The sequence below is a fragment of the Callorhinus ursinus genome, unplaced genomic scaffold (assembly GCF_003265705.2).
Source record: "Callorhinus ursinus isolate GAN/ISIS: 27379988/994484 unplaced genomic scaffold, GSC_fseal_2.0 scaffold5, whole genome shotgun sequence".
Taxonomy (NCBI): domain Eukaryota; kingdom Metazoa; phylum Chordata; class Mammalia; order Carnivora; family Otariidae; genus Callorhinus; species Callorhinus ursinus.
In genome coordinates, this window is record NW_027397067.1 from 73,706,644 (window position 1) to 73,734,060 (window position 27,417).

General features: G+C 48.5%; 1 protein-coding gene across 2 annotated transcripts in view; it reads right to left on the reverse strand.

The window, feature by feature from the left end:
- KCNQ3 (potassium voltage-gated channel subfamily Q member 3) overlaps positions 1–7,752 on the reverse strand; it is a 296,001-nt gene extending 288,249 nt beyond the window's left edge. Inside the window, exons 1-2 of one of the 2 annotated variants that reach the window (XM_073893216.1) lie at positions 7,423–7,752; positions 7,053–7,199 (exon numbers count right to left, since the gene is read on the reverse strand). In XM_073893216.1, coding sequence (XP_073749317.1) covers positions 7,053–7,199; positions 7,423–7,556 — 281 coding nt within the window. In that variant the 5' untranslated portion in view covers positions 7,557–7,752. Of the gene's footprint in view, positions 1–7,052 lie in introns of both variants that reach the window. The other variant, XM_025871522.2, reaches the window with a different exon arrangement.
- Between the last annotated feature and the right edge of the window lie 19,665 nt (positions 7,753–27,417).

Below are 27,417 nucleotides of genomic sequence, written 5' to 3' on the forward strand. Positions count from 1 at the left end.
ACCACCCTCACCCAATTCCCCCCAGGCCCCAGCCACTGGCAACCACCAATCTGATCTCTGTTCCTACGTTCAGTTTTTTAAGATCCCACATATAAGTGAGACCATACGGTATTCGTCCTTCTCTGTCTGACTTAGTTTTCTTAACATAGTAGCCTCAAGGTTCATCTGTGTCCATGTCATTGCAAACGGGCATGATCTCCTTCTTTTTTATGGCTGAACTGCATTCCATTGTGCTATATACCACATTTCCTTTATCCATTCATCCATCCGTGGACATTTAGATTGCTTCCTTGTCTTGACTGCTAAACATTTTGCTGCAATTGGGGTTCACATTCTTTAAGACAGTGCTTACATTTCCTTCAGACAGATCCCCAGAAGTGGAATTGCTGAATCATCTGACAGTTCTATTTTGAATTTTTAAAGGAACTTCCATACTGTTTTATGTAGTGTGATGACTGTATACCAAATTACATCCCCACCAACAGTGTACAAGAGTTCCTTTTGCTCCATATCCTCACCAACACTTGTTATTTCATGGTTTTCTGAAAATAGCCATTCTATCACCTCTCTGGGGTTTTAATTTGCATTTCATTTAATTTCACATTTCACTTCACATTTTCACTGATGGCGAGCGGGTGTTGAGCACCTTTTCATGTTCATGTTGGCCCTCTGTATATATTCTCATCTATTCAGGTCCTGTGCCCGTTTTTTAACAGGATCATTTGCTTTCTTGCTGTTGAGTTGTAGGACTTCCTTATATATTTTGGATATCAAGCCCTTATCAGATGTAGGATTTGCAAATATTTTCTCCCATTCTGCAGGATGCCTCTCCATTCTGACTGCTTCTTTTCTGTGCAGAAGTGTTTTAGCTTGATGTGGTCCCACTTGTTTATGTGCATGCACTGCATTTGGTTGTCATATCTCTTTGAGCTCCTTTAACTGAGACAGTTGTCCTTATTTGTTTTTCTGACAGGGACCCTTTGGAAGAGACTGTGCCAGACATCTTTCCCACAATGTGAATTTGTTTATTATTTCTTCATGATTGTATTCAGGTCATTTTAGGCACGACTGCAGGTATGTTGCTCATTTCCACTGAATTATTCCAGAGGAGGGTAGGGTCCATTGTATTAATTATGCACAAGTTCAGTGACTGGTTGAAGAAATGTCTGCCAGATTTTCCTTAACGTCCCTTCTTGCCTAGGTGATTCACATGTATATCAAAGTTTGAAACATCTTACTGTTACTCCACGTGTACAAAGCCTGCAGACCAGCCGATGTGCTTTCCCCTGGGGATTTTTTTTTTTCAAAGTAAGCTCTACGCCAAACATGGGGCTCAAACTCAGGCCCCTGAGATCAACAGTCTCAGGTTCTACTGACTGGGCCAGCCAGGCTCCCCTCCCCTGGGGACTTTTCAGAAAAGCAGCTGTACAAAGCGCCTGACCCAGGAAGGTAGAGTTTCAGTCTCTGTTACCTTTCTTCCGCATCGTCTGCCATTGGGGACAACAGTGACATGATGAAGACAGTGACAGAGGTGGGACACTCACGCAGGGTCCCAGCTCTATCACTTAGGTAGCTCCAAGCATCTGGACAAATCACGTAACTTTTCAGAACCTGTTTTCAGTTGTAAAGGAGAGAAAATGTACCCTCCCTTCCAGCACCAATGGCCACCTGCCTGAGCCTGGCTCCTGGACAGTGAGATACCGGGCACTTGGGGTCACAGACCCTCCCAGCGCACCACCTCACCGGGGTCCAGACACCTGCTACTGTGGGCGATTGTGATCAACCCTTTCCTTGACTTTTTCATCCGATTCCAGTGGTTTGCAAGCATCATAAAAAACAAAAGCCAGGAATAAGGTGAGGAGTTCGGAAAAGGAAAAGAAAATAAAACAAGGTTATTAGAGAGGGGAGAGGGGCCTGGGTTTGATGAGAAGGGCAAGAGGAAGGCAGATTAAAATAGGATTGAGCGGAGAAGCAACAAAGAAACAATATTTACTGACTATCTTCAGTGTGTTGGGGGAGGTCAATGAGAGGACGTGACCGCAGGGTGACCCTCGAGTTGGACCTCACCACCTCCCCCGTTCTTGGACGGTGCACTCCCTCGTCCACCGTTCCCACAGTGGGAGCTGTTCCAAAGATGCAGCCTTGAGAGTAAGGTGCTGCTGACCCCGTCTGTATTGTGTATGTGACCGAACCCCATTAAGGACTCTCTGAAAACCTTTAAGATTCTGGAGAGTGGGTGGGAAGACCTGCTCATCTTTCACCGTCCACGACAAGCCTCGCATGTAAGTCCCCCAGCTTATGAAACCTGCCACTTAGGGATCTGGAGTGGCCTGCCTCTTACTTCCCTTTCCCCTTGCCCTCTGTCTGCAGAGGGGGCCAGTTTCGGATTTAACCAGGGAACGCCCAAGGCTGCAAACCAACACAAGGCAATGTTTAGGTATTGTATATCATCACCTCAATTAAATTTCATAACAACCCTGGGAGGTAGGCCTATCTCCATATCAGAAATAAAGAAACTGAAATCCAGGAAAGTGAGCAAATTGCTCCAGGTCACATAGCCAGAAAAGAGCAGATTGGATTAAACCTGGGTCTTACTCCAAAGACCATGCTCTTACACCTGAATAAAGATTGTCACAATGATACCGCACCTCACACCTGTCAGGACAGCTATTATCAAAAAAAAAAAAAAAAAAAAGACAAAAACGGAAACAAAATCAAAACCAAAAGAAATAGTGTTGGTGAGGATGGGAAGAAACTGCAAACCTTGCACGCTGTGGACAGGAATGCAAAATGGTGGAAACATTGGAATGTGGGAAACAATGGAAAACAATATGGAGGTTCCTCAAAAATTAAAAATAGAGCTACCATATGATGCAGCCATCTCACCTCTGAATATGTATCCAAAAGAATTGAGATTGGGATCTCAGAGATATTAGCACTTCCAGGTTCACTGAAATACTACTCATGATAGCCAATATGTACAAATGAGCTACATGTCCATTAACAGATGAATGGAGAAAGAACATGTAATACTGATCAACCTCTAAAAAGAGGGACTATAGATTTTTCAGTCAATAGGCTAAGACCACCAGCCAAGCCCTTACATTCCAGAGCAGCTGCTGGGTCCTTGGGCCCCACCTCTCAGCCTTGCCTGCCCCCCCCAACCTGGTCCCCAGGGGCCAGTCCGCCGCCCAGTGCAAACGGGCAGTATTTCCTGTGGCCATGTCCCCTTGGTCCGTCAACAGGTGAGTGTGTGATGGCTGCAGGGAGGTGGTGAGAGCCGCAGAAGCCTTGTGCAGAGAGTCCATCCAGCAACAGCACCAAGAAGAAGCCAGCATCTCTCTGCTGACAGGCTAAGGAAGGGGAGTCCTGGGACAATGTCAGAGCATCACAGTGGTATGCGCTTTCAAGGAGACCCCTATTCAGAATCAGCCAATGAATATTCAGTGCCTGGTGCTGGGCTAATTTCATTCACACACTTTAAACCTGAGCACCACCCTGTGACAGGGGCCAATCCCAACCTCCAGGCCCTGCAAAATCGTAAAGACCTCAGGTGGTCCAGATGGGAGCTCCAAGTCCAGCACTTTCTCCACAACAGCAGGATCCTTTCAGGCTCAGGAAGCAGAGAAGGGATCGGCCTCACTGGGGTCAAAGCATGGTCTCCCACCCCATCCCCTCCTCCCCTTAGTCCATTTTAAGACTTCTGCCAGCGATTCTTTTCACTAAAATCCTATATGCTGACCGTGCCTATTTGTTGTGGTGCTGATGGTGGTGATAACATTAAAACCATGCACAGCAAAGTCTCAGTGAGTCTGAGAGTATTCTTTCACTCACCCAGTCAGTCAGTGCTTATCGGGTAACCACCACGGACCCCACAGCCTGCCGGAAACAGAACACCAAAGAACACCATGGCCCTTATTCCCAAGCAGCTCTCGGTTCAATGGCAGAGACGAGCAAGCAGATCAATCTAATACAATGTGCAAAATCCTACAGCTAGGGACATTGCAGAGGAGGGCAATTCTAGCTCAACCTGGGGAGGGGTGGCGAGGTCAGAGAAAAGCTTCCCAGAGGAAACCACACCAGAGCTGGGCCAAGGTGAAAGTGAGTAGCCAGGAAAAAATAGGGATGAGCATTTAAGGCGAAGGGAGCAGGGTTAGGTAGGGTGGGGGTCTTTGGTCTCCACGATTGCTGTATTCTACCTTCAGGACAGGATTGGTGTGGGGGGGGCGGATCGCATCTCATGGGTCCGATTCATTAAAAAAATAAAATAAAAGCATGCACTAGACTGTGAACCCACGGTCAGCCCAATTTCCTGGCCCCCTTATGCCATTAGCTACAGCCCAGAACAGGATAATGGATGCTTCGAAGCACGAATTACAGTGCCTTGCAAAATCCTGAATCATCAATGAAAAGTTCAATTTGTTCACTTGACTGCACTTCCTGCTAAGCTGAAGGAGGGACGCACAGTGCATCCACTGACTGGGTATGCTTCAGTATTAGGAGCTCACACCCAACCCAACATGGTTTCCTGTATAATTCCCAATGAATCAGAACCTGCAATCCCACCACCGCCTTCGCCCACTCCCCATTTCCCGAACACCATGCTTCCCTGGGTTCCGACTAGCCCCTGTTTTGTTTCCAAACCCCACTTCTAGCCATTAACAGCTGTGAGCTAGCAAGCGAAGGCAGAGGTGTTCTTACGAGCCCTGTGTGATCAATGGGGCAAGGGGCACCCAGTGATGCCCAGTGAAACACTCAGAGCCCTGCAACTGTTGGCAGAGGGTCAGAACTGGGATCCAGCCCAGAAACACAGTTGACCCACTGCATTCAGATGTGAGCAGCCAGGACAGCAGCTGTGTGATCTTGGACAAGGGGTTTCATTGAAGTTTTCTTACTCTCGTCTCTAATATGTAGACAGTAATTCCCACCTCATAAAATCCTGGAGAGAGTTCAATGAAATAAATGACTGTCAGGTCTGAAAGCATCTGGCTAGGTCTTCGCCTCTTCCTTATGCCATGCTCTCACATTTTCCTGGTCCTCTCTGGGAAACAAGGCTACAGGTTTGGGCATTCTCAAACCTGCTTCTGCGTGAAGGAATAATTCGAAAGAAAGATAAAATCGAGGCTCCGCCGTCAACAACAGGCCTCAGCTATCCCTCCCCCAGGGGTAAGGCAGGCAGGGCAGGGGTGCTGGCCGGGAATGGTGGGAGGCGAAGAAAGAGGGACCCCACAAACTGCAGTGAAACCCCAGGTTTGGAAGTCAGCCAATAAATAGTGAACGCCATTTACATGCAAAAGGACATGTTGAGTCTCTGTATGTATGGGTGCACTCAGATCCGAGCCTTTTTTTACTATCACATTCCAGTTTCAATTTAACTAATCAATCAATTTGACTGAACCCCCTTCAGTTCATTTGAACTAAACACAGTGCTAGAAACAGAGATGAATATATTTTTCATCCCTTTTTACCACCTGAAGAAAGCAACTGGAAGAATAACCCTTGCTAGGCCTTCTTTCCAGCCACGAACACCTGCAAATTCAGGCAGAAGTGGATGCCGGAGGCTGGACCATCAGGAATCCATGTTCCTGGCTGGATGCCCCCCTCCCTCCTGCCAGTTCCTCAGCTTCAGGGAGGCACCCTCTCCAGGCTTCTGTAACCTCTCAGAAGAAACCTGTTGCCAAGTCTGAGGTCCTGGGCAGACGCCCCCACCTGGTGGCCAAACCTGGAAAAGCCATTGCAACCAAAGATGATTGGCAGGTAGCAACTCCAAGGATCCCTGAACTCCCTGGGACCACAACAGTCGTGGGTCAGCTGGAGGAGGACACAGAGGAATATCCACTACTAAAGGCACAGGAAGGGCCAAAGTTATGGCCAATTCCCCGCCCAAACCCTGATAACGCAGAGCTTCCCAAGAAGCAGCCATCAGAATGACTAAGCCACAGACAGGAGGCAAGGGGCAACTGGAAATGCCCTGCCGGCCCTGGGGTGTAGCCTGACAGCTCTGATTTTGTCTCTTGGGTGAGAAGTCACCACTACCATCCTCCCCCCCAACTCCCCCAAGTGCAAGAAGACTTCCTGTCCCGAGTGTCAGTGCAGAAGGGAATTCCATCTTCCTTGCCTGGCAACACATGTTCATCCTGATTAGCAAGGAGATGCTTTCTAGGGGAAGGGTGCCTGGGGTCAAACCTCCAGCCCAGGCCCCATCACATGGCCGGCAACCTTGTCCAGCCAAAGTGAGAGAAGGGGACAGCAGTTGATGTTGAGGGGATATCAGGACCAAATCATGGAGGTACCTCAGCCAAAATAAGCCCCGGACCTGATCTCCTGGCACTGTTAAGCCCCAGCTCCTCTGTCTAGGCTGGGGCCTGAGATATTCTCATTCTCTTATATTCTCTCTCCTGCTCATTAACTTCCATAAAAATAATCCAAAGATGCACATTTTGACCAGTCCAAGCCCCCAACTAGGGCAACACCAGGTTCTATACCAGGATGGAGCCCTAAGAAGGGTAGCATAAGCAAGCAACTGATACCCGCGCTCATGCGCGCGCTCGTGCACACACGCACACACACACACACACATTCACACCACTATGGGCAGTGTACCACTCCCATCCCTAACTCCAGGATGCATCATCTAAACTCAGTAGCGATCCCAGGAGAAGGGACCCACCCCAAGCAGAAACACAGAGTTTATGGGAGGAATCCGCTTTATCCTGTTCATCCTCCACGTTAATTGGAAAAACCACATCATTCTTTTAAGCTTCAATACCAACATCCGGAGAAGGTGCCATAAATGCGCACCCGCGCGCGCACAAACACGCCAATCCAATCTCCAAATTAGCTGGGGAACCACGCTTGGATCTTTGAAGCCCTGGTGTCCAACACCCAGAGAGTGGCTCACAGACATACGGACACACACAGCGGAGAAACACGGACAGAGTGGTCTCCTCCTCAGCCGACGGGCGCCCCTGGGCTTTAAGGCCCCACAGCCGTCCTGGCTCCAGCCCCCACCCCGAGCCCCAACCTGCGCCGCCGAGCGGCTGGGTACTCACACGAGCGCGTGGTAGAGCAGCGCCCAGCCCCGCGGTCTCTCGAGGGCGTCGTAGATCAAAGTTTGGATGCGCCGGTACTTGGCGTTGTTCCTCTTGACAGGGCGGCTCAGGGGGGTCTTGGCCAGGAGGCCGATGCCCTGCGGGGTCCTCCGCAGCCCCTCGTCGCGGCCGCCGCCCTCCAGCAGCAGAGTCCCGTCTTTGTCAGCTCCGGCCCCGAGCGCCAAGGTGACTTGCTCCACGTCGCCCGGCGCCAGCCCCACTTTCCGCTCCTCGTCGCCGGCCACCGCCGCGTCCCCCCCGGCCGGGTTAGCGGCCCCGCCGCCGCCGCCGCCCCCGTCGCCGCCGCTGCCAGCCGCCCCCGCCGCCCTGCGCGCCTTGAGCCCCATCTGCCTCGCCCCCGCCGGCCGCTTCGCCTTCTCCGCTGCTGCTCCGGGAAGAAGGGGCGCTCGGGGTGCGTGGATGAGGCGGCGGCGGCGGCTGCAAGCCCGGGAACTCCAATGCCATGATCCGCGCGCCGCTCCCCACCCCCCCCAAAAGCAAGCAAAGGCGGGCCCCCCGGGGGGCAGGGGAGGCCGGGCAGCGGGAAGGGGTCACATCTCGCGCGGGTCAGCCGCGGGACCCCGAGGGGCGCGGGCCGGGGACTGCGGGGAGCGGGCGAGGGCGCGCGAGGCTGGCGCGGAGGCGCTAGGGCGCGCGGCGGCGGGAGCCTGGCACCGGCGCTCCGGGGCGGCGGCGGCGGCGGCGGCACCCGGGCCGGCGAGCCCGAGACAGCATCGCAGTTTATTTACAAGCCCGGTGCCAACCGCCCGCCCGCCCGCCAGCCACACGCGCCGCCGCCGCCTCCGCCCTCCTCCGCGCTCCCCCCCACCCCGCGCCCCTCCCCGCCCGCTCCAGCCTCAGCCCCGCAGCAGCCGCCGCGAGCCAGCGCGCCGCGGGCCGAGCGCACGCCGCCGCCCCCCTCCCTCGCCGGGGTGGGGCCCCATTGTCCCGCCCCGTCGAGGCGGGAGGCCCCCGCGGCGCCCCGCCCCCCCTGCCGCCCCCCACCCCCGCGCGCCCCGCGGGCCGTCTGCTCCGAGGCCGCCAAGCGGGGCTGCCCTCGCCCCCGTGGGCGTTAGGGCTTTCCCCCGGCTGGGCGCGGGGGCAAGGGGGGGAGGGGGGGGGGGGACGGGGGGGGGGGGGGGGGGGCGGGTTCGTCTGTTGACCTTCCATTGGCCTGACCGCTGCAGCTTTATGTTCTCTGGTCGCCTCCCAACCCTGCTTCTTGGCTTTGGAAGTAAAATCCAAGTTGCTGGGTTGGCCAAGGCCCAGCGCGCCGTGAGCCCACACACTCTGGGTGGCTCCCTGTTTGCTTTCTGGTTCATGGTGGATAGTGCAGCCCTCACCTCCCTTGGCCCTTGGCTCTTGGCCCTTGGCCCTTGCGGGCTCAGGCGAACAGAGGTTTGAAGGAATAGAAAGAACTCACAGAATTGGCTTGGCTCTTAACCTGGGCTCTAGCAAGTCATTCCCTCTCTTGCCTGAGCCTCTGTTCATGCATTCAATTACTAAAGCCCAAGTGAGTGAGCTTCTCCTGAGAGGGGCAGTGTTCTCCGACCTGAGCATACCAGATCCCTGCGCTCATAAAGCTTGCATTCTGGAAAGATGGAAGACAATAATGGAAAACAAACATCAATAGTGTAATTGCCAAGATTGGTGGATGCTTTGAGGAAACAAAATGGTTAGAAAATGTGCTAGAAGTGGGGAATTTCTTTACATTGGCTGGTCCTGGAAGGCCTCTTTGTGGAGGTGACATTTTGGGGTGAGACCTAAGTGACAAGCTGGGGCAACTATGTAAATGTCAGGAAGAGCCTTCCAGGCAGCAGAACAGTAAGCGCAAAGGTGAAGCATGACTCGAGCGCACTGAGTCAGGGGAAAGCAGAAGAAGGGGAGGCCACTGTTAGGTAGGGACTAGATCACATTAAATCACTGGCAGAGGGCGATGAGGGTCCCCTGCACTTTGAACCTCTCAGCTCCCTCCCACACGGCCACCACCATTACAGAGATCCTGCTGCCCCCTGGTACCCGGAGCCTCCTTCACTTCCCACTCTCTCCAGGCTTGTCTTGGGCAGAGGGGAGGGTCTATGAGCAAGGCCAAGTCAAGCATCCATCCCTAGTGTGTAAGAGCCACCAGAAGGCCTGCAAAGGAATGCCAGCTCTGGATTGCCTAAAGGAGTTGGCCAAGGAGAATGAGAAGGGGAGGAGATGGGGCGAGAGGGGAGGTGGGATGGGGGAGGAGAAAGATTTGGAGAGAAAGCAGTGGGAGGTGAGAGGGGGTGGGGAGGAGAGAAGGAAGGAAGTTTGAGTGTGGGAATAGGGAGGGAGGAGGGGCGTTCGTATGAATGAATGCCAGAGGGGAGGACCTCAGAAATCTCAACCAATAAGGGTGGTTTTGAGAAAGGAGTTAAACTGTACCCAGGCTGAAATCATTAAACAGTGTTGTGTAGGCACAAAAATAAACCACTTAAAGCTACAGAATAGTTTGTCCAGAAAGTGACTCTAATATGGGACCTGAATATAGAATGAGAGCCACAACCTGACTGAGAAAGATTATTCATCGGTCAGAGCGCTGTGGGATTCACTTTGTGAACGTTGCATGAACTGGTTTATGGACATGTGACTGCACGCACAGTAGGACCCCCACAAATGTTCATGAAGAGAATGGGGCTCAGCAGTGAGTTAGTTGGAGGCTGGTAAGTAACCAGTCAGTGCAAACTCTGGAAAGGAGAAAGAAAAAGTGCAGAGAAAGGGACTAGCCTCGGTGAGAGAAGCTCCAAATGGAAGCTGCCACCCGCCCCCCCCCCCCCGGCCGACCAAGCATGCTCCCGAACATCTGTTCACCCTCCACCCCCAGCACACTCTGCGCAGGTGCCTGAGCTTTCCATCGCATTCCTGTCCCAACTGCCTAAGGAACAATTCCATCCTTCTTGTTTGAGCCTCTTTTCTAAAGTCGCCCTCAATCCCTTCCTGTTTTATTTATTGGTTACCTTTATCACCGCCTAAAATGACCCAAGCTGCGTTTTGTTTACTACTATCTCACTAAGCAGGAGCAGGGTCTCAGGGTGCTATCCCTGAAGCCTAGAAGGATGCTTGCTGTTCTGTAGGCTCTCAATACCTATTCATGAATGAATGACGAATAAGTGAAGGTAGAACGTAAAGCCCCAGAACAATGCTTGGCTCACAATGAAGCATTGGCTCTATGTTTGCATATGGGATTTGGGGTTTTGTCTTTTACCACTGTGAAAATCTTTATCCTTGGAAAGTCTTAGTACTCATTGCAACTCAAGTAACATGGTGACAAAGAAAAAAAAAAACATTTTGACAGAACTTAAAAAGACTCACCAGATAAGCATCAAAGGAGACTAGTCAAGGACCCCATAGAAAGAAGACATCATTACTGTTCAATTAATCAAAAGTTCAGATTTTCAGAATAACAGTTTGGATCCTCTGGCATGTGAGGAGACTTCTATTTTGATGAGAGCTGCAGACTGTCAAATATTAATGTTTTAAGATCAAGTGTAGGGGCGATGTTCGTGCCTCCCATAAAACGTGAGGTAAAGTCAATATCAAATCAACCCTCTGATCCAGTTAAATCCAATAATAGGGAAACTGCCATGTAGTTTGGAAACTGATTTGCTTAATGGTTTTATAATCCAATGCAGAGTGTTGTTCAGATAGGAGGCTTGGAAATGTCACGAAAGACGGGAGGCACTCTCAGTGCCATTTGGGGGACTACGTAATCTCGACCCTCCATAGCACAGATTCTGGCTAACCGAAATCAAATGTCCTATATTCCATTGAAAGGAATCTTCTTTGAGGCTTAACGTCCCTGAGAACCTCAGGTACAAACCGGCTGTTGGTACCATGACAGAATTCAGGAACACGGTATCCATAAGGGCCAGACTGGGGGCCCTGGTACAAACAACAGGGCATTCCACTGCTGGTTTCCATCCCAGCTCTGCATAACCTCGGTGTGTGAACTTGAAAACCCAACCAATTCCTAGTCTTCAGATTTGCCACCTGATGCCCCTCCCCTATGCCTTTGATTTGTTTCCCCTTTCACTGGTCTTCATCGCCAATGAACTCCTTCCCTCCTGCAGGTGGGGAGCCTTCCTGGGACTGAGGAAGGAGAGGCCAAAAGACTTTCTCTGAGCCTGAGTTCTTTCCTCTGTACACCCTGCTTCCCCCAGGGTGTAAGCCTCGAGGGATGAGATGAACAGAAACGTGCTTGCCGAGAGATGATGCTCCAGGGACGATTTCTGTAGTCAAAGGAGCAGGACAGAATCTCAGGTTCATTGGCACAAGTTAACAGGGGCCCTGCCCCCCCTACCCTGTTCCCCAAAACACATAAATGACTGTCTTGGACCATGTTTAAATTTGCTTTTATTATTTGTTGCACAAGAAGTGCCTCGTAGTTATTATGAAATACAAAGCAGCAAAAAGGCAGCAACAATAATTTGTCATCTGCTTACCCAGAAGTACCTTCTGTTAATAGTCTGGTGGTGACAATTGCCAAAACTGCAGCATGCCTGACCTGAGGAGAAGACCAACGCTGAGCCTCCAGTATGGCACCTTCCCCAGTGGTTCAGCCAGCCACCTAGTGGCAGGCTGATTACATTGGGCCTTGCAGTCATGGTTGGGCTTGGGGGGATGTGTCTCAGGTAGAACAGACACATCTCCTGGATACAAAATTGCCTCCCCTGCCCATCATGCTTCTGCAACGTCACCATCCCTGGACTCAAGAATGCCTCACTATCACAGGATTCCAGAAAACTGCTTCTGACCAAATAACATATCCTCCAAATGCTTGCTGTGCTCCTGGTTATAAATCTACCTCTGGGAGGAGCCAGTGAGACAGGTCTTTGCATCCAAGGAGACAGACAGACACCCCTTGCCTTTTGGGAGGAGACCAGGCAAACCCCAGTTTGGGTCTTGTAACCATTCAAGCCCAAAGCACATATATTTGGAAAGGAAGGATCCCCTCTATGTATTCTTTATTCTTGAAAACTTAACTACAGCAAATCCTCAGAGGTGCTGCCCTGTCTCCTCCCTCCATGCTTTTGCTTTGCTTTCCTTTTCCTGGACTTCATATCACTCAACGGTAGGCCACATGGACCTTGATCCCTTGCAGGTGAGAAACCCTCCCAGAAATGAATAAGGAGAGACAGGCAAAAGGACACCCTTGCACACATCACCCAAAGGATGAGGTCAGCCTAAGCTATGGAATTTAGACCCTGATTCAAATTCTAGTCCTGGCTCTGTGACTTTGAGCTTAGTGACCTTGGGCAAGTTGCTGGATTCCTACCTAGACTGTTTCCTTATCGATAAAGTGGGCTAATGTTTCCCAACCTCCTTACCTCTGACTTGGTCTGAACACCATTCAGGGATCCATTTTGAGGTAGAGCTTTGCAGTGTGTGATGTACTGTGTACATTTACTACATTACTCGAAGGAGTCTGGACATATGACCGTGGAAGGCAGCTCAAGTCAGGAATGATGGGGAATGAATGAGCTCTGAGCCAAATGGCACTCACCTTCACTCCAGATGGCAATAATTAAAGGACTTCACTTAGATTGTTCTCAGTTGGAAAAAGTGTTTCTTTTCCCTGCCTCGCATTTGCAATTCTTACGTTAACCTTTACATTTATTTTGGGTGTTTCTCGAATATCATTTTTTTCCTTTTCTTTGGACTAATTATACAGGTATCCCCAGCTTTTCAAAAGTGTATGTGATGCCACTTCACTTTTATAAAAGACCTACATGAGGACCTGTTTTCACTAACTGAAAGAAATCAGAAGAGAATTTTGCTTCTAGAAAGAAAGAGGAAGGAAGGGAGGGAGGGAGGGAGGAAGGAAGGAAGGAAGGAAGGAAGGAAGGAAGGAAGGAAGGAAGGAAGGAAGGAAGGAAGGAAGGAAGGAAGGGACTTTACCACTCTATGTTTGCTTAGCAGTGAGCCATGATAGAGGCAGTAAGCACCCCAAGCAGGAAGAGTGGCGCCCCCCAGCTCCTTCCCTGGGAACTACACTCAGCATGCGGGCATCAAAGTGACAGAGCTTTGAACTATGTCTATGAACACCTGTGCTTTATCTCCATTTATTTTGTGCATCCGTTAGCAAAATGTATCCTAAGGTATCAGAAAAGCCTAAGAGAGTTTTTTTTTCAGGGTCTAGAAACACTAAAAAAAATTTCTATATAAATTAATTGCTTCTTAGCTCTATACCATTTTGGCTTACAAATGGTTTCATAGGAACGATCTACTTTCAGATAGTGGGGGGCACCTGTATTGCAGGGTAAAATATTCAATTCATCCATTAATTAATTCATTCATTCATCCTTCCAGCAAGCATTTGCTAACTGCCTGTTTCATGAGTTACTCTGTCTGTGGGAAACAGGAGGGGGAATGAAAGAAAATTGAATAATTAATTCCATATTTAGTAGAAAAGATGAGATAAACAATGCAAATCAGTTTACTCATTTCTGTATCATCATTGCATTTCAAGGACCTGACTCATGATAGATATTCATTCATCATCATTACTTACATTTACTGAGTGCTTACTATGTGCCTGGCACTGAGCTAAGTGCTTTATATAGATGATCTCATTTAATCCTAGCAACAAAGTTATGAGCTAGGCATTATGGTTATTGTTCTCTGTATTAACCATGATAAAGTGACACTTGGAAAGCCTAAGTGCCCTGCTCAAGGTCACATGACTGAGAAATAATGGCCCCAGGATTCAAGCCCAGGTTATTTGGAGTCTGTGCTTTTAGCCACTGAGATGTGTTACTTTCAGAGAATGCTGTGCCAGGTGGGAGGCTCAGCACAAGCAAAGGCTCGGGGTCAAGACAAAGCATGGGGTTTCTGGGGCAAGATGTCTGGAGGCAAGCATGAATGGAACAGGGGCCACGTGGGGCAGGCTTGCCTAGGTGCTGGGCTTATGAACTTGGGGACCATGAGGTGCTTTAAGCATACAGTGATGTGTCCCAGGTGGTTTCAGAAAGGTCTTTGTGATGACTCAGTAGGTTGCAGATTGAGAGCGGGAGAAACAAATTCGATGAGAACAGCTATAAGACATTGCCCAACTGGAATGTTGAGGTCCAGAAGGAAAGTGGTGGCAGAGCCTGGAGACGAGAGAGGATGATGGTCAGAGGTATTTAGGAAAGAGAGTCCCCAATAATTGGTATCTGAAAAAAAAAAAAAAGGCAGGGCTGGGTCATGGGTCACTTGGCATTTTAGCGGTGGAAACAAATGCACCCAATGTCCCAGCCTCCCTGCATTCTGACTGTGGGTCCCCGAAGCTGAGCATCCATCCTGTGGCTCCAGTAATTGGCTCCCTGGGCAGTCTGTTCCTTTCTCTCTACCAAATTAAGCGCCTTCTCTCTGGGTCTTGATTGTTAAAACACCCTGTTTGCCCATGCCATTTACATATTCCAATTACCCACTGCCATTTCCCTGCTAATGAGCCCCTGTACCTGCTTTCAAGAGCATCTGGCCTGGAGCCTGCTTGCGCAGGAGGGCTGGATGCTGTGGGCAAAGACACTACTCACGGTGTCTTCATCCAAGGACTGCCAGGACCATTTCCTCACCCCCTTCCAGTCCTGAAGGACTACACCTTTTTGCCTCATTACCCGCCCCCACATACATCGCGATGCTCCGTTTACCTTCGTGACAACAAGAAAAGCTCCATGCCAACTGGAGAAGTGCTCAGTGTTCTTACTGCAATCATCAAAGGCCCATTGTACCCTTAGCCAATCACATGCACAGAGCCTATTAGTCCAAGGTCTTCCTAATTTCCATCACTGAATTCTATGCAGAGGAGAAGCTGATGCCTGGGTGCTAAGTAACTGGGCAGAGAATTATGGGTAGCTGCACAATGATACTGAATAGGGAAAGCCTATTTTGAGAGAGCCTGCTTTGGGCAAGATTCCTGTCTCTGAAAAATGTTAAGTATTTGACCCTGGACAGTTTAAATAACCAGTCTCAGCCTCACCCGTAAAATAGGAATAACAATTACCTTGAAGGGATGTTACAGGAGTAAAGGAGTTAACATTTGTAAACCTTTGGCACTTAGAAGCACTTACTGCGTGCTAACTGCTATGCTGTGAATACTAACATGCTAATTATCGTCATAATTAATATGACGTCCAAATTAGAAGAGAAGTTTTGAGTGTCAAATCCAATGTTGTTCCACCTTTGGTGAGTGCCATTTTATATCCCAGCCCAGCCCACATAATACGATAAGACATATAACTAAAATAGTGCTTCTGATATGTGCAGTTCCATATTTTATAAAATACTGATTTCAACCTGTATTAGTTTGCTAGCACTACCATCACTAAACCCCACAGATGGGGTGGCTTAAACAGCAGAAACTCATTTTCTCACAGTCCTGAAAGTTGGAAGCCCAAGACCAAGTTGTTGGCAGGGCTGGTTTCTCCTGAGGCCGCTCTTCTTGGCTTCTCACTGTGTCTTCACATGGTTTTCCTCTGTGTGTGCGTACCCTGGCATCTATGTGTCCAAATCTCCTCTTCAGGGACACCAGTAAGATTGGACTAGGGCCACTCGAACATCTTCATTTTAACTGAATCACCTGTTGAAAGGTCCTATTTCCAAATACAGTCACATCTGGAGGGACTGGAGGTTAGAGAGTCACATACAAGTTTGGCGGGAGACACAATTTGGCCCATAACATGAACCCACCACAAGGACTTCGCATTCCACTAAGGGATCATGAACGTAGCATGTTAACAATGTTAATCTGTTTCAATCTATAGCCACATTCTTTGGTCTCTGCTTGAATATCTCTGGCAAATTGTCTTCCAAGGGATCCCATTGTTGTGAGCACCTTTCCTTCTCTGCCTCGTTCAGCTGTCACAACCACCCAATGAAGTAGGTTCTACACAAATGTACCTTTAAGAATGTCTGTGGATCGGGGCACCGGGGTGGCACAGTGGGTTGAGTCTGTTGGTTTCAGCTCAGTTGAGAACTCGGGACTGTGAGACTGAGCCCTGTGTCAGGCTTCGTGCTTAGCATGGATTCGGCTTGAGATTCTCCCTCTCCCTGTCCCTCTTCCCCTCCCATTCATGCTCTCTCTTTCTCCTGCTCAAATAAATAAATAAATAAATCTTTTAAAAAAAATGTATGTGGATTGCCCAAATGTGGATGTATGGATGTATGTGGAGTGTATGTAAACCAAAGAACAGTAACTGAGCGAAAACTCAAACCCAGATTTTTCTCTAAAGCCCAGAAGTTCGTGTCTCCATTATTGGAAAATTCTTCATGACGAGATGAAATTTTCCTCAGGGAATGTGAAAATATCAAAAGATGTTCCCATTCCGGCGTTTCATAGGAGGGCAGTGATAGCCCAGGGTTATGCGTTGCAGGATCTAGGTTTTGGTCCCAGCATTGGCACACTGTGGCCAAGTGGCCCTGGGCAAGGTATGTCAGTTCTCTTAGACTCAGTTTCCCCTTCAGGAAAATGGAGATGTTACTAACATTTTCTTCACAGGGTGATGGTGAGGTTAACAGCTAACACTAGAGACCCAAAGGACTTAATATCACATTACAGGTAGATTTGGGGGCCACATTATTTTTTAAGAGATTCTATTTAATTATATTAGAGGGGTGGGAGGAGCGGAGGGAGAGGGGGAGGGAATCCCAAGCAGACTCCGCTCTGAGTGCAGAGCCTGGACGGGGCTCGATCTCATGACCTGAGATCACGACCTGAGCTGAAATCAAGAGCGGGATGCCTAACCGACTGAGCCACCTGAGTGCCCTTGGGGGGTCACACTATTATTGCCGTCTGGCCCATTGTTAATCTCTTTGAACCTGATTTTCCATTTTTACTATCTCTGCCTGATATATTAAATCTTATAGTCATAATGATAACCCCCTCAGAAGCTTACAGAAAGATGAGCTCATTTAATACATGTACAACATTACCTTATGTAGCATTTCATTGTTTCGACTTTTCTTGTGATGCTACAAATTGATGAAGAAAAACTGCAAAGAATACATCAACCTTCTTCCTCAAAGGAAGAACAGCCTAGTGTGTTGACTTACGGGTCCCTTTTAAATTGGTGTTAAGTATCCTGCAAATTTTATCAAACCACCTCACATAAGTGCAAGTTCCAGCTGGGGTTTGCAAACCCTTGTGTCCTTGGGGAGCAGGCATGGAGCTTCCGGAAAATGTAGTGCATGGGACCTGCCACCAGAGGGGGCAATTCATAAATGGTAGCAGCAAGTGGGCCTGTGACCATGGTGATGAGGAAGAGGAGGAAAAATGGAATTAAGAGGAGGAGACCTTGGACCCCAACCTGTTCCCCATCTCCTAGGTTCCATCGAGGCCATATTTGGACACAGCCCTACTCCAGGAGGAGGTTCCCAGTTCTATGAATCTGTTATTCCCACCCTGCTGTCAAACTTTCTCCTTGGGTGGTACCCCAAATGGTTGTCCTTCTTCATCTTTGGTTTTGACCATAAAGTGTTTCTTTCTGTTAATTATTTGTGGCTAACACAAGAATAAACAACGTGTTAAAATAATTCGCTAAACATTATATGCCATTTATTGTTGCATGTGCCATATTAGAGCTGTTATCTTCTTTTAACTTAAACTATTTCTCAAAATTCTTTGAGTAAAACCATGCGTCATGGCCATGACTATTCTGTCATTCAGTACCCCCCCCAGCCATGCTTCTGCAAACCTGCATGTGCCTTATTTAAGAAATGTGTTCCTCAACGGACTTTCAGTGGCTAGCACCCATTTGACACCACAGGTGAGCATAAAATATCTCCACAAGAGCCCGCCACTGCTGGAAGATTGTGTCACGAAACCAAGCATCAGCATGAACTCATTCCCAAACTTAACCGTCTGCTGGCCAAACCTATTTTCTTTCACTTCTGGAAAAGGGGGCAAGTGGTCACAACTGATCTCTACACTTAGAACACTCTTGGTCCTGTGTGTTTGCATAGTGCCTCTCTGTCCACACTTTTTTTTTTTTTTTTTCAAATCTTAGCACAACTTGATATGGATGGGATATTAGGGGAATGATCACTGTTCAGCAAATATTCACCCCCCACATCTATGAGAGCACTACACTTCCCACTAATGCTGGGCTTGTTCATATAACTTGCTTTGGCTAATGGAATATGGGCAGAAGTGAAAAATACCATTTCCAGGCAAGGCCTTAAGAGATATTACATGTTTGTGCTTGCTTCTCTGGGTGCCCGGGCCCCCACTCTGAGAACAGCTTGCTCCAGAAAGATGCTGCCCCCTCCAGCCTGGGCTCCAGAATGAGACACACGGAGCAGAGCCATCCCACAGCCTCCTGACTCGTGAGGGATGAATAAATGCTTATGATTGAAAGCTATTGAAATTTCTGTGGTTTTCTATATCAGGAAAATTAGAAATCAGCAAGAGAGATTATTTAGAGTCCTTTTGGTAGAGTGCTGAAAGCCCTCTGGGTATTTTCCGACCTATAAACATTTATACCTTTGGCTGATATCCTGTAAAAGATATCTTTTTTTTCCCATCTTTTATATTTTACATATATTATATTTATATATATTACATATATCATATTATATTTTTATAGAGCTTTTATATTTTACCACTCCGCAGGGTCAAAAGTTAACTTGAAAACTGATAGCAATGTAGATGAATTTTGTGCTGTGGAGATATGACATATTTGTACCCTATAGAAAAGATAATCCCAAACCTTAAATTTTATGGCTTGTTGAATATTAACCTGTTTTGCATCTTTTAGAAAATTCATTTCAGCCTTCCTGATTATCTGTACATGCCTCTGTTCTTCAAGATCTCCTTTGAACTGGTCTCAACATCTTACTGATTCTCTCATTAGTTAATGAGTTGCATAAAAACCTTTGACATGTATTCATTTTATATGTGCATGAGAATTATGTTTTTAACTTTACAATGAACTCCAGCCGTTGTTACAAAGCATTAGCTGACTGATACACTGGGGCTCTAGTACGGTTTTGGTCATCATTTCATTAAGCAACTTGGAGAAGCTGCACAGCCCATCTGGGCCTCAGCATCTTTATCTGTAAAGTGAGGGTTTAGGCAGTTTGTTTCTCTATTCAGTCCTAAAGTTGGTCCTCTCAAGGTCTTGAGGGGGCGGGTAAGGGAGGGAGAGTGTTACAAGTCCATTTTACAGGCAGGGATGCTGAGAGTCAGAGAGGTTTAACTATTTCATCAAGGTCACAGGATGCCTCTGCCTCCCACGTTAGTTCACCCTCTGCTGGGCCACACCAAAGGTACTGTCAGCTCCACAGATAAAAAGCTTTCATGAGAGGCACCTGGGTGGCTCAGTGGGTTAAGCATCTGCCTTCAGCTCAGGTCATGATCCTCCGGGTCCTGGGATTGAGCCCTGTGCCAGGTTCCCTGCTCATCAGAGAGTCTGCTTCTCCCTCTTCTCTCTCTTTCTCAAATAAACAAATAAAATCTTTAAAAAAAAAAGCTTTCATGAGCTAATATTTAAATTCTTGCTTAGAAAAAAGAGCAGTGTGTGGAATCTCACAGACCAAACGTGAATCTTGGCTTCACTAATTAGTAGCTGCTTAACTTTGGGCAAATTGCTAAATAGTACTGAGTCTCAGTTTCCTGATACGTGAAATGGGGATAAAAATGTGTACTCTATAATGTGGCTATGAAATGACAAAGGAAATGGCTAGTGCCTACTTTAGTGCCTGGCACAGTGGGGCAGCTCTACACATGCTAGCTTGCCCTCCATCCCTTTCAGCAGAGCCAGAAGAATACCGGCTCTAGAGTCCAACCAGCACAAAGTTCAATTCCGGGCTCTGACACTTCCTTGCTGTGACCTTGGGCAGGTGTTCAATCACTCTGTGCCTTCATTCTGCCGTATATAAAGTGGAGACGCTAGTACTACTTCTCAGAGCCGTTCTGAAGATTACAGAAGTTCTGAGCACAGAAGGCTGCAATACAGATGCTAGAACCATTGTTCTTGTCATTATCGGATGTTAAAAATGCGCAAAGTGAAGGTCAAGGACAGCACCAACAAAGATCTTTGTATGGGATTCTGAACCGAACCTGCTTTGCAAGCAGGATTTACATAAACAGGGATTCAGACCAAGGACTATAGGTTTGGGGAGTCCTGTTATCAGCTGAAAGGAGCAGAATCACAGGGTGAAAGAGCTCCTGCTTAATCAAGAAATTGCGTAAACCCTAATTCCAAAAAAAATCGTAATGGAAAGTATTATGTATTTATATGCAGTACTGAAAGATTTATGCCAGTTTTAATGGCTGGAGATGTCCTTCAAATTTTCCATCTGCCTTGGAATAGGTCTAATGTGATAACAAACAGGAAATCTGCTGGGCTAAAGGACAGGCAGTCCTGTTTTTGAACCATAAAATATATGAGGCTGCTGACATTGCATATTAATTAGCTGATCCTTTCCTTTCCAAATTTAGAGCTTAGTTTTGTATTACTTGCACGGACATAAAACTTGGCCCTCGGGTTTTGGATGCAGGAGATCTCATTCACTAAATATGTTTGGAGCACCTAAGAGTTTCTAGGATCTTCCAGGCTTGGCAAGGAACAAGGTAAGACATAACCTAAACCATGGAACAACCCTCACTATCTAGGAAAATGATGGAGAAGGATAAGACAAAAAGAAAAAGTGATTGCAGTCAATTATGCGAGAAATACTGAGGCTTTCCCAAAGCATCCAGTGTGATTTTTATCTGGCAGTCCCTGGGAACCTTCTGAGCCTCGCACTTCTGTCTTTGCTCTGGCCAGAAGAAGGCTGAGAGCTGATTCTTCTGTGTGTATGTTTAAGAACTTATTCATTCATCTCCTAAATGGTTATTAAGCAACTACTATAGGCCATGTCCTCTGCTAGACACCAGAAAAAGTTATAAGCTAAAGAGGCAAAAATTCTGTACTCGGAAAGCTTATATTCAGGTAAGAGAGATCAACAGTAAACACGACAAACAGGTAAATATGAGTGTAGGCTCTTACTTCATGTTCCAGTTAGCTATTGCTTTGTAGCCAATCACCCCAAACCACTGGTGCAAAGCAACGGGGCTTTTATTCCTCTCGTGGATTCTGTGGGTCAGGAACTCCCACAGGGCACAGTGGGGCCGGTCTGTTTCTGCTCCGTGATGTTTGGGCCTCAGAAGAGGTGACTCAGAGCAGTGGGCCAGACCACTTGGGATGAGAGGGTCCACTTCTGAGATAGCTTCTCCACTGGGGGTGGTTGGAAGCTGGGGGCACTGCCCGCATGGGGCCTCTCCGGTATGGTCACCTCAGGAAAGCTAGACTTCTCACGGGGCAGCAAACGTTCCAGTGGATGAGGCAGAGGCTGCGTGGCTGTTTGTGGCCCAGCCTCAGAAGCCACACGGTATGGCTTCCAATGGACTCCATCGCTTGGAGCAGTCAAAAGCCCCTCAGACTTGAACCCTGACTCAGGGGACGAGTGTGAAAGAATTTGTGACTAGTTTTCAAACCACCCATTCCTTTGGGGCCAATACAATATCGTGGTGAAGGACTTCAGATGTGGGGTCCATTAGACCAGGAGCTGAACCCCGGCTCAGCTATGTCTATTCGTTTCCTTAGCACACATGATTGGGAGCTTACGGTGTTAGTCCCTGTGCTAGGTGCTGGGGGCTCCGTGTTGAACAAGGAGGATGCAGTCCCCCCATTCCCAGAGCTTGCAGCCGGTAGCAGAGCCAGGTGGCTAAGCGTGCCATCGGGATATGACTGATAAGGGCTGTGGCAGAGTGTGTGCCGTGCCATGGGGCTGCACAGAAGAGGGATCGGCTGCGTGAACTCTGGCAAATGAATTAAAGCCTCTGTCATTGGTTTATTGGTACACTGAGCCCCTAAGACCCACCTTCTGAGGCTGGACAAGGATTAGATGCGACAAGTAACCCAAAGGAACCCCCAGTCATCCGTTCACATCATCTTATTTTAGGTCTCTGGAAAGCACACATCACTATATGGCCCCTCCCAGTTTTGTTTGTTTGTTTAGTTGTTTCCTGTCTAGACTTCAGAATCCAGAAGGTAAGAGAAGCAGTTTATAGAGTTCTGCTGCCCTATAGGACACTCCCTGCCTAGAAAGCCCTTCCCCTCAGGCTTTGATGTGGACCACTCCCCCACCTTTTACAAGAATGGCTGAAATGTTGCCTGATCGCTCTGCTTAACATTGTATCCTGAAAGCCCTGCCCGCTCCCTGATTCTGTTCCACCTTTCTTTCCCCATAGCCCTGACCACCTCTAGTATCCTCTGTAGGGTCCCCCCATGGACTCCACGAGAGCAGGCATCTTTCACTGATGCTCTGCACATGAAGTAAGGGAATAAATGACTGCATTGGGACTGGGAGACAGGGGCCAGAAGGGTGGGCAGGGGTCTTTGTGAGCCAGGGTAAAGGGTTTTATGTGTTCTTAAATCTCTGTGAGGCATATTGTAGAATTTTATGACACAAACTGATTCACATTTTTCTTTTGTTCTGGCTGCCTTATAGAGAATGGACTATCCCAGATGAGGATGAGATGGAAGGAAGGAGTGAGGGGCCACCTCCGGTGCTGGGAGAGATGCTGGTGGCTTGGACCGCGGAGGTGATACTAGAGGTGGTAGTGGAGGTGATACGGTGTAGACGCATTTAGGGTCTATACAGCAGGCAGAACTATAGGACATGCAATGGGCTAACTCAGGGTGAATAGAAGAAGGATATTGAAGACAACCAGGAGGTTTTTGATTTAAGTAATTGGGTATAATGCGATGTCACTGACTGATGAGTAAGACTAGGAAAAAACAGAAGGGGTGTGTGTGTGTGTGTGTGTGTGTGTGTGTGTGTGTGTGTGTGTGTGTGGTATGGGGGGGGTGCCAGAAAATCAAGATTATATCTTGGCTTTGTTAACTGTGAAGGTGTAACAGGTACCATCTAGAGTATTTTCAATCTAGAATTTATCCTGATTATCCTAAGGAAATAATCAGAGATGCCCACCATGATTCAAACAAGTTTTTTACTTCATTATTTGTAGCTGGACGCTCTCATGATGTCCAGCATTATGAGATTGGAGGACTAGCCGTCCTTCAAAGGGCTGCTTATGAAGCCTATAATGAGACCAGAAAATTCTTATTTAAATAAACAAATGAATGAATGGGTGAACGTTTACTGCTGTGTGTTTATTACTAGTGTGATAAGCATCAGCAGAGAAAGGGCCAAGAAATACTCATGGTAAACCCTATAAATCATGGAAATTCAGAATCGGAAGAAACCTTAGTGGGGCATCATTCCAGTAAACGTGCTCTAGAAGGATCGGCGAAGCCTGGACGGTCCGAAAGATCCTTGTTGAGGCCATGAAACTTGATTCTATTAGTGGGGAAAGACTTGAACTAAGAAGGAGCCATGTCCTGGTCCCTGCTTCTGTTGCTGCTACTCAGGACTGGGTGGCCTTGGGCACACCCCTGAACCTCTCTGAGCTCAGTTTGTTCAAAGCTAAATAAGACAGTTGGCAATCCTTGCATTCCTTACTTCGCAGAGTTTCAATGGTTTAGATGCCACAGACTTCCTATAGCAAGGAGAATTTTTGGCTGGAAGGAGCTGTGGTGTTCAGACCTTCCAGCCCACTCATGATACAGCTGAGGTGCAGAAGGCAGGTGACCTGGCCAAGGGCACACAACTCTTCCCCAAATATCAGCTTATAGGCTTCAGCAGAAGAGGCCGATGCAAACAGAGGGCATAGAAATGGGTCTACTAGAAGAAAAACTAATGACGGGAAAAAAAGAATCATTTAGTCTCGGTGTTAGAACATTCGACGGCAACTTTAATTTCAAAGGAAATAGGTTTATTTACAAGGTCCATTAGACTACTGAAAGTTATATGTGCATCAATCATCAGGGTTTACCTAGAAAAACTGGGCTTCTGTGAAGCTTCCGCTTCCTACCTCCTGCTTGTCCCCGACTGCCAGTCCATCCTCCACCAAGGGTGCCCACGGCGACCATCCAGATCTACAGGTGTAATTGTGTGTCCACACACCCCTCTGCCTTCCACCCCTGCTCAATGGGCCCCCACTTCCTGTGGGGTAAAGACTCAGGTCCCCAGACCTGGCCCCACCTACCCACCCCAGCGCCCTCTCTTACCATTCCTCTCTTCCAGCCTCCTGCTCGTGCCTGCCAGACCCGGCCTGTGTCAGGTGGTATCTCAAACTCCCCGTCTCCACTTGTGCTGTTGTCCTTGAGCGCCTTTCCTCACCTGGCTCTCCAGGCAAACTCACCTGTCCCGACTCAGCTGAACAGTGTCCTCTATGAAGTCTTTCTGACCTCTCTCACCCCGGGTTGATTTTTGCTGCCTTTTCCCTTTGTGACAGTTGAAACTGTGCCCAAACAGGCTGCCATCTCCCCAGCACAGCAATTCATTGCATTTATCTCTTTACTTGTCTGGGCCCCAGAATCGACTGAAAGCTCCTTCAATGCAAGAGACCCTGTTATTTCATCTCCGTACCCCCAGGACCTATCAGGATATTTTCATTAACCCACGATACAAATCCGTTCAGTTCCTTCTAAGTTCCCTGCACTTTCTTAGGCAGTGGGAGGTAGAGCAGAGTGGCGGAGACCATACTCCCCTTCTTCCATGGTGGTAGGGTGTTAATCTCTGTATGTAGACACCCAACTAAGGAGCACATTTGTCAGCCTCTCTCGTAGGTACGTGGTCATGTGATCAAGTTCTTGATAATGGGTTATGAACGGAAGTGATGTGCTCACTTTCCGGGTCACGATCTGAAAGGGAAAGAGAGTAGGGAAAGAGAATCGTCCCTTTCCCCCCCCCTTTTTCTGCTGGTTTGAGTGTTGACGTGATGGCAGGAGCCAGAGCAGCCATGTAGGGTCATGAGACGGAAGCTGCATGCTGAGGTGGCAGGACAGGAATTAGTAGTAGGCTCCCACATCATCCCTGAGCTGCTTCTAACCTTATAGGAGAAAGACACATTATGACGTGGCTTGTTTATAATAATGTATTTGGGGGCTGTCAGTCCATTTCGGCTGCTATAACAAAATAATGTGGACTGGTACACAGCAGAAATGCATTTCTCATCATCATGGAGGCCGGGAAGTCTAAGATTAAGGCACTGGCAGAATCCGTGTCTGGTGAGGCCCACATCCCGGTTCACAAACGGCTATCTTCTTACTGAGTCCGCACATGGAGGAAGGGGCCGGGGATCTCCCTGGGGTTTCCCATATGAGGGCGCTAATCCCATCATGAAGGCCCCACTGTCATGACCTAATCACACGCCAAAGGCCCCGCCTCCCAATCCCTGTCACGTTTGGAATTAGGTTTCACTGTGTGAATCTGGGGAGGACACAAATATCCAGTCTATAGCAGGCTCCTCGGTGACAGCACCCTACCCTGCACCTTGCCCAAATAAATGGCCGTCTAAAGCGGACATGACCTCTTGGCCGACTCAACTTGCTCAACATAGACTCAGCACATGGCTTAACAAGTGAGCAAGTGAATGACTGAGCGAATAATATAGTTCAAGGTCTGAGCAGAGCCAGCTAGAAAAAATAAAAAATAATTTGTCACAATAGGCAGACAGCATCGTGTGCTACGAGGCTCACAGTCTTCGGAGCTCGTGCTTCAGACAGTGGGCTAAGCGTTCCCGCTTCAGGACTCCGTCTGCCTTTCCTTCTCTCTACAAAGCCACTGTGACCCTTTCATCCTCCTTCCGTGCATTGTCCTTATTCTGTTCCCTCCTTGCCTTTCCCCAGGCCAGCGCTGTAATTCGGGTGCTCATTACCTCGTACCTAAACCATGGCACCAGCTGCTGAGCCGGCCTTTCCACCTCCAGCCCTTCCCCAGAGCTGTTGCCATGGCAATTCTCCCCTGGCACAGCGAGGATCAAAACCTTCCAGGGCTCCCCATGGCCTTCAGGTAAAAGGCCAGCCTCCTTCAATTAGCTCCGTGCTTTGGTCTCCCGCTCGCCGACGCCGCTTCCCTGTCCCACGACACACTTTGCCACCTCCTTCCTGGATGCCTTTTTCCAAGCTGACCTCTTCCCTGGAATGCCTTCTTCCTCCAGCCTCCCGCTTCTCTCTGCCTGTTAAAATCCTACCCTTCTTTCAATATCCAGCAAATTCTTTTTCTTTATGAGGCTTTTTTTTTTTTTTTAATGTTTTAGGGTCAAAAGTACTCTACCCTCCCTGTGGATGTTCCCGGCCCGTGAATTCCCCAATACAGTGTTTGTCACACTGGGATTAGGATTGGATGCAGGGTGCACAGAGGGGAAAGATAAAGCAAGCACTAATTTAACAACAACGATAATAATGTCTAACCATTTGCTGGGGGCTTGCTACGGGCCCAGCGTCTCCCAAGTGCATTAGCTCCATTAGAGCATCAGCAGCCTGAAGCAACCCGGGGGTGGGGCGGGTAGATACCACTGTCTTCACTTTAGAGATGGAGAAGTCAAAGACGCAAAGAAGTCACCTGCTCAGGGTCACACTGCCGGGACTCTGAATCTTGACCTGCCCACTGAGCAGACACATGAATTTAGGCAGGTCATTTGGGCTCTCGGAGCCTTAGTGTCCTCACGTCTCAACACAACAGTTGTATGGCGTGATGTATGCGGACGTGCCCAGACCAGCTCCAGGGCTGTAGGAGGCACTCAACTCAAGGCCTCCTCTTGTCTGCAGGATTATGGCTCAGAAGTCTATCCATGACTTCTCATCTCTGTCCCTGTATATGGTCGGTGCCTGCAAAATGTCTGCTTCTGCCATGCTTCTGTTTTGTCTTAGCTGTCACAGTCTTGGTCATACTCTGTCCACTACTTCTCAAGACGAGATACAGTAATGGAGTGGCTGGGGCAGGGAGTGCCAACTGTCCCCTAATAACTTCCTTCTTTACTGTTACCTTAGTAACAACATTACATTTTAATCTAAAACAGGCCTTTGCATGCCTCTCTTGGTGCTAGACCAGACCTCATAACCCAGTTCAAGCCAGGGTTCTAAGAGCAGAAGTGATGCAGAATGCCTCTCCCCATCATCCCCTGGTCCCTGCCCACTCCGCCCCTCCTGCCCCAGGGATGAGGATGTGGTGCCGAGGCACCATGCAGATGGGGAGGCTGAGTGGTCAGAGCGAAGGGGCCTGGTCCCTGACAGCTTGCGTGAAGACTGACACAAGAGAAAAATTAACTCATGAGTTGCTTAAGCCCCTGTATTTGGACCTCTGTTGCAGCCACCAAAACTGTACCCTAACTGGCATTGCTGGGTGAGCCCAGGAGAGCACAGCTGCACTGCTTGCTGGCTGGGTGACCTGGGGATGGTCCCTCAACCCTCAGTGCCCCAGTTCCCTCATC